Source organism: Pteropus alecto, unplaced genomic scaffold (genome assembly GCF_000325575.1).
Source record: "Pteropus alecto unplaced genomic scaffold, ASM32557v1 scaffold251, whole genome shotgun sequence".
NCBI classification, from domain to species: Eukaryota; Metazoa; Chordata; class Mammalia; order Chiroptera; family Pteropodidae; genus Pteropus; species Pteropus alecto.
In genome coordinates, this window is record NW_006431048.1 from 3325297 (window position 1) to 3332949 (window position 7653).

At 50.9% G+C, this 7653-nt stretch overlaps 1 protein-coding gene across 7 annotated transcripts in view; it reads right to left on the reverse strand.

The window, feature by feature from the left end:
* MYLK (myosin light chain kinase) overlaps positions 1–7653 on the reverse strand; it is a 236631-nt gene that overhangs the window by 65896 nt on the left and 163082 nt on the right. For all 7 annotated transcript variants that reach the window (XM_025052116.1, XM_015595959.2, XM_025052108.1 and 4 more), the window contains 2 exons: positions 7327–7398; positions 5699–6897 (listed from right to left, as the gene is read on the reverse strand). In XM_025052116.1, coding sequence (XP_024907884.1) covers positions 5699–6897; positions 7327–7398 — 1271 coding nt within the window. The remainder of the gene's footprint in view (positions 1–5698; positions 6898–7326; positions 7399–7653) is intronic.

Here is a 7653-nt window from a genome sequence, read left to right on the forward strand (position 1 = left end):
GGGGCGGGGGAGCGAGCGATGGGTCGGATCTCTCACAGAATTTGCAGAAACTGCAACAGAAAGGATTTAGGCTGGATTTTTAGAAAGTCTGTCGTGAAAATAGGAACCATGGAGCACAGAAATGGAAGAATGAAGATAACTGTCATCTAGAGAGAGAAACTTCCATTCATCTGAGATGACCTCTGGACCCAAAATTCAAAGTTTAGAGGAAACAGACCCCATCTTGCAATTTCCCCTCAGTTTGAGGCTAAGGTTCTGGGAGTAGACACCCCACTCCCAATGCACATTCCATTCGAATGCTTGATTGCCTTTCAGTTTCAGTCCTCCAGCTGCCTTCAGCCTTAGACCAAAACTGCGCAAACTGCAAAGACAATAGTAAGACCACCAGAACAAGTGAAGCATTTAGACCACAGCACTAGCTCCCTCACCAGGGAAAGCATCAGAGCAGGGAGTTTTTGCAAACCGCTCAAAGCCTGGACCCCTGGCCATGTGCTTGGGATGGGGGAGGGCCCCCAGGCAGGCTTGGATCCTCAGCTAGGCCAGATTGAAGAATCTGGTATTTCCTGTGGGACAGCTTATTCCTGACCTCCAGAAGAAAAACCGTTTCCCAGCGTTTTTTTTTTTTTTTTTTTGAGAAGCCTCAATCTGGTGGGGAATTTTGAGAGGGAGGTGAGGGGGATGGGAGCAGTCACCACAGAACCAGGAATCCAATGGATGGCTCAGCCAGAACCGTCCCTGGGAGAGCCCCTCATCAATGGAGTCTGAAGATTCCCCCATCTCACTCCTTTTCTCAGTGTGTGGAGAGGGTGGGTAGTGGGGTGTGCATAGTGGGAGGGAGTGGTCTGAGGGCCTGGAGGCTGTGTCTTGAGGCTGTCCTCAAGTCAGCAGGGTCTCCTGACCTGGTTCCCCTGGTGTGTCTGGTGTCTGGACAGTGGGACAACTCCAGGTCACCTCCTCAGGGATGGTGCCTTCCATGTCACTCTTAAGCACCCCCAGCCATAGATAGACCTCTTCAAAGTCCTTAGTTCATCTTAATCAAAACATGTCTCTTAAGGCCATTGCAAAACCTATGTCCTGGAGGGCAGTGACCATATCTACTACGAATGTTTTTCCTGCACCTGGAATGCAGTCACAATAAAAAAAAATCTGATATTCTAAGAATGACAAACGGGCATTTATGTAGCAGGTGACCTCGTGAGATCCATGCAAAAGAAAGTCAGGAACACTTAATCAAATATAACCTACCTTGAAAAAGATGACGCACAGGCATATCTCGTTTCATTGCATTTTGCTTAGCTGTGCTTCACAGATGTTGTGTTTTTTACAACTTGAAGGCAAGACCCTTCCTTCACTGGCAGAAAGATTACAACTCACTTTTTTTGCGATACCCGCTTTATTGCAGTGGTTTAGAAACAAACCCACCACATCTCCAAGGTATGCCTGTAGTTTCTAAAAGGGAAACACCCTCCTAACTCAGAGTTCATTGAGTGGATTGTGCCTACAATGAAAGGGGCTAGAATAGCACCTGGCACATAGTAGGTGCTACATAAATCCTTTGTGTTTTGTAGGACGAACTAATACAGGTTTTGTAGGATGAACTAATACAGGTTTTGAAAAAGCTTCTGCAAGATCCCACACTGAAAGCAATTAAAAATGAATCGTCGGTTGATGATAACAACAGAAATGAATCCTTGTCATTAGATTGGGAGAGGTGTTTGCCAGGAGAGAAGCCTGGCCTGGGGACAGGAAACAAGGTATAAAGATGAAAGCCCCTCTCAGGGGCAGCACAGAATCCTGTTGGCTGACTGGACCCCACTCCCAGGCAGAGGCCTGGGGAGCACTGCTGCAGGTCCAGAAAGGGCCCGGTGCGACCACCCTGCAGGCCTAGCATTGAAAGTGAACACCATGCACCCTGCAGCTCTGGGGGATGCAGAAAGAGGAAGAACACCTCTTCTTTCCAAGAATTAATGGACACTCCAACTGACGGGGCTGCCATCATACCTCTTTTGCTCTCCCCAGCACAAAACAGGGTAGACATAATCCTATTTCTGGGGGCTTGCAGGCTACAAGCCCTATCCAAGCTACAGGTTCAGAGAAGCCCTCCTGAAACCTATAAACAGAATGTCTAACTAGCAGTCAGTACAGAGACATACATGTCCATGTTGGGGGAGAACTCAGGAGTCTCTTGTGGCCAAAAGCCAGTGACAATAGTCTGGAAGGCATCCTGGAGGAAGTGAATCTTGATCTTAGAAGAGGAGATAGCACATGGTTCAGTGCGGTGGAGCAAGAAGGGCTCCAAGTCAGGGAGGTGGAGGCAGAGAGGATGCCGTGGGGTGTGACGGGCCAGGAAACCAGCAGTGGCCCCTCTATCTTCCCCTACAAACCACCTCAAACCACAGCTTCCTTATTTTCACTCATGCCTTCACTGTGACCCCAGTCATTCAGACACTGACATCCAGTGGTCTTCCACTCCTTCCTCTTCTTTACCCTTCTATCCCTACCCTTCCAAGCCAGACAACAGGTTCTGTTAATTCTGTCCTTGCTCCTTGAACTGGTTATTTCCTGTCTGTGCTAGTTAGCCCAGGCCTCACCGCCTTTCTCCTAAACCTCTTCAGTGGGCTCTTTACTTGTCTTTGAGCATGGAGTCAATCAAAACCCCTAAATCGCAGCTTTGTATACATTGTTCCTTGTTCCAAACTCTTACGTGGCTCCCTATTGCCTTTGTAATAGTTTCTCAGCATGATATAGGGTGGAACGAGGCCATGCCTTCCTCTACAGCCCAGACTGTTCGGTGAGCAGGCCTGCCTCTGCTGCTGTTATGCCCCTGCCTGGGAAGCCCATAGCTGCCCTCTTCCCTGCTGGGAGCCCTGGCCTGCCTTCGAGGTTCCAATCAAGGCCCAGTTCTTTCACCACCAGCTTTCCCTGAGGCCCCAGCACTCAGCTCTCTCTCCTGCTGCTTCCAGCAGCTCATCATCAGCACCTGACTGGAATAGTTTAATCACTGTGAGTGTGTGTCCTCTCTCCACTGAGAGTAGATCCACTCATACCTCTGCAAGGGCCTGACTTCCTGCAATAGGGCCTGATTGAAGTGGTCACCAATAATGCTTTAGGACAGGCTTTCTCCTGGGTCTGTTTAATCTACGATTTTGAAAACTTGGGAGACTGAAGCTCTGAAGAAAGGATGGTGGACAGAAAGTGGGGCTGGTATTTTGAGACTACATACTCTCCCTACCGTGGCAAGATGGACAGGCCTGTTTTATGGTCTGCTCCTCCACTGCAGTGAAAATACTAGACACTGGGCAAGCCCAGTGGGCACCATGTCAGTCTTCCAGCCTCTTGACAACTGTTGACAGTGCTGAGGAGTAGCCATTAGCATTTTCCCTTGATAGACAACGCTCTTGGTGAGCTGATCAATCATGAGAGGTTTTCTCAACTGTACCAGTATGCTGACGTGCTAACAAGAATTAACTTAAAGGTAACATAGCATAGTGATCTAGGCGTTGGAATTCAACCACTTGCATTCAAATTCCATCTCTGTTATTAACTAGCTGTGCAACCTTGGCCAAAATACTTAACTTCTCAGTTAGATGGGCAGTATAGCAGTTGCAAGGATTGAATGAGTAAAAAGAGTTAAGATGCCTGGGACAGTGTCTGGCACATAGAGTTCAATAAATACCAGCTATTCTTATTTTTCAAGGGAGAATTATAAATGTTTAGAATATTTTTTAAAGTTGGATTTGGGGCTGTCTCCATAATCCCCTCCCACCTCCCTTCCAATCTCTATCCTCTCCTTGTGCTGGCCTTCTTTTAATCATTTCTTCTTCCTCTGCTTTGGACCAAAACTGTCCTTTTGAGATGGTTTCTGGGGAAGGTGATGCCCAAGTAGCCAGATCTCTATGCCCTTTAACACTTAGCGACCAGCAGATACAACGGATTCAAGCACTCTGGGCAGGAGCAGCCAGTGTCTAATGGCTCAAGTGTGTTTTTGAGACCAGGGCAGAGGTCTGCTTACATTGCTTAGTCGAGTGGATTGTTAATAAGCGGCTGTTGGTGGCTCTGCTGGTTCCATGCAGGTCCTAGAGCAACTGCACAGCTCTGGGCATTGCCTTCAGCTATCTGAATATCAGTCTCCCTGAGGCTGGTGCTGCCAAAGACCTCTCATTACACAGGCCTATGTGACTACATATGTCCCACCCTTCGTCCTGCCCTGAGAGATCATCTCAAGGTGATCTGTGATCACCTGGATGGGAAATGCTCCTGCTCAAGGTTTTGGGTCAGACTTCCCAAGTGGGAGGGGCCCACAGGGGCGGCAAGGAAGGCATCCACTCCCCTGGACATCTCACCCCACCATGGTAATCCCCACGCCCAACTGTGTGTGGGCCACGGGCGGGCTGAACTAGCAGAAGCTGGCAGGTGGATGAGATGACTTCTGGAAGACCCTGAGAATCTAGGAATATCCATGTGAAAAGTTGCTCTGTCAACACATTAGCAGAAAATAAAAAGTTTTCTCTCTCTCCTGGCCAATTTCCTCTTTACTCCTTTAGCATCGAGATTTAAAACGCATAGCAGTTCCAGATTTGCTAAGATGCAGTGTGAAGAGAGGAGCTTTACCATGAGCTGAGGGGGCTACTGCTATGAAGGGTAAGGGAGGCAGTGAAGAGGGGTATAGTCAGAGGACAGGAAGGAGAGCAGCACAGTGCTGGGGACGTTGCTGACATTTCAGCTGATGTGGATTTGACAGGACCTGTACTCTCAGGCCTCGGCTGTGGCTGCTCTCTACCTCTCAAGGTAAAATGCCACTTCCAGGGGAGCTTTGTACTCTGGCCTGCCCAGAGCCACCAGCACCAGCCTGAAGCTCAGGCCAGACTATTCTAGCACTGGCCACCAGAATGGGATGTGAAAAGCCTGCTGGTCTTGGAGCTCCCATCCAGGCTCGGGGTTTACAAAATAATTTCAAACCAAATTGAAGGTCCAGGGAGAATATCCCTTTTACCCCCATTGCTTCTCTAGGTATAAACTGGCCCATCTAAGAACTTCAGACCCCAAAAGGCTCCAGATGGCAGGATTTAGAGCCCCCCCTCTTCTCCCCACCACCCAAGAATGTGAAATAGCAGCAAACAAAAGTCTCATCCAAATTAGGAAGAGAGCTGCTGTCTGCCGGTGAGTGCGTGTGAAGTAGGGGCTGTTTGGGGTTTTGGGTTCTCACACAGGTCCCTTCAAAACCACAATGTTATCAAGACTTAGTTGTTGTTGACCCCAAATCATAGTCCTGTGCCATCCCGTCTCTGCACACCCTCCCCCAAACCCAAAATGCTGCTGCAGAAGCAGCTGATAGCTCAGAGCTGATAGCTCAGAGTTAGCTGCAGCCCGGTGCCCCCATTTCCAAGTTTGTAAACAGCCTCTCCAAGCCAGAGTTGTGGGGCATTAGCGCAGGTCCCCATATGCTCTGAGGAGCCTACTGCTGGGGGTGCCATGACAGTGCTCTGCCAGCCAGATGCTGAGACCTGGGCATGTGCCACAGGACTAGACTCCTGCTCTCATTTCCCAGTAGTGGAGTGTGTGCCCAAGGGCCTTGAGTGGTGCGGGGCACAGAAGCTCTGGGATGCGAGCAACGATCAGTAAGATCAAGGCTCCATGAGCTGACAGTGACCCTCATACAGAGGCCTCTTCCTCCCCAGCCCCTGCCCTTATTCATTACCTTCTTGGGAGAGGATGATGAATTTGGTAGTCTTGAGTGTTTTTCCATTCAGTGTCCAGGTGATGGTGGCTGGGGGATCAGAGGACACCTGGCACTGGAGTAGCAGCTTCTCACCCTCTGCCACATGGACATCTCGTAGCTTCTCCTTGAAAGTTGGGGCTGTCCCTTGGCTTTCTGATTTTTTCTCATTATCTGTGGCCCCTGAAAGCCCTCTCTTGTAGTTCACATCATTCTTAACCTCCTTCTTGAGTTCTTTCTCAGCTGGTTTTGGAGTCTCTTCTGGCTTGGCATTGCCCACAGGTTTTGGGGTCTCGGCTGGTTTGGCGTTGCCCACAGGTTTTGGGGTCTCAGAAGGCTTGGCATTGCCCACAGGTTTCAGGATCTCGGCCGGTTTGGTGTTGCCCACAGGTTTTTGGCTCTCGGCAGGCTTGGCATTGCCCACAGGTTTCACGGACTCGGCCGGTTTGGCATTGCCCACAAGTTTTGAGATCTCGGCAGGTTTGGCATTGCCCACAGGTTTCAGGGTCTCGGCTGGCTTGGTGTTACCCACTGGTTTTGGGGTCTCGGCAGGCTTGGCATTGCCCACAGGTTTCAAGGACCCTGAAGGCTGGGTATTGCCCACGGCCTTGAGACTTTCTGCCGCCTTGGCATTCAAGGCCTCAGCATTGTTGCTACCGTTCTCTGTTGGTAATTTTTTCTTGCTGCCCAGCACTGAGCGAAAATCTGGGGTGGCAGGTTTTGGAGGTGGTACCTTCTCAGGCACTGGGGTCTTGGGAGTCCCCTTTTTGGCCAGGACAGAGCGGAAATCAACCTGCTGGGGGCTGTGCACCTTCCTTTCTTCCTCAGACACAGTCTTTGGCTTCACTTGCCGTTGCAAGTTGGCGCGGAAATCCATCTGCTCAGCTGGGATCTCTTTCAGGTCTTCTTCCGACACGGTCTTGGTACTCACCTTCTTCCCCAGGAGGTCACGGAAGTCCAGCTGCTCCACCTCCTGCTGGCGGATGGCCTCCTCCGTGTGCTGCCGCGTCTCTACGCGCCTCTTCAGCACCCCCCGCACACCTTCACCTTCCTCCTCCTCTGGCCAACCTTGCCCTCTTGCTGGCCAGCCGGGCCTCAGGGTCCCATAGCAGTCACCACCACCACCATCGGCAACAACTCCTCGGCCGCAGAGGCCCTCACAGCTGGCAGGCTCCCTCCCCCTGAAACCAGTGAAGGGAAAAAGGAAAGTAGCAGGAGAAAAAGGGGCTGGGTAAGAAAGAAACGTCAAGGGAGAGCACATCCCTGAGGGAGGGAGGGTAGAGGGGAGGGGGAAGGGCAGTGGGGGCTGGCCAGGCTGTGTTTATAGAAGGGAACATTGGTGAGAGGCGCTTGCTTGCTTAGTTGGTTTGTTACATCGGTAATGACTTCAGTAGCCTTATAAGGGTGTATACAAAAAAAAAAATTCACCCCCTCTCCTCCCCTGCTCTCCCTCCCTCGTTCCCCTTCCAATTGCTCCCTCTTGGCTCTGGCAGCCTCAGCTGTAGGATACGAACAATCTGGGCCTGTTGGGTTGGGCCTGCAGGGGCCAGGAGGAAGGTGGGTGAATGGTGGCATGTGGCCTGGTCGGGCAACTCCTGGGGGGCACTCACCACAGGGTAACTCGGGCAGGGCTGCTCTGTAGCATCAGCGACACCTGGCAACTGCATTCACCAACGCGATTCCTAAAGAATTCAAGGGATCAGTACAGATCAAGAGACTCTCTGGGCTGAGGGCCTGCTCAGCACAAGGGCTGTGATGAGAGAAGGGTGAGCAGGAACTTGGCCACAGGCTGGCTGCTGGCTCCAGGGAAGATGGGGCCACAGGCTTAGCTGTGACCTCAACATGCTCACCCCAGACTTAGATTTAGGGCAGGGCCTTCCCGTCCTCCTTGGCTCACCCTTCGTTACCCCAGCTCTTGTTTAAAAAGGAAAAAAAAA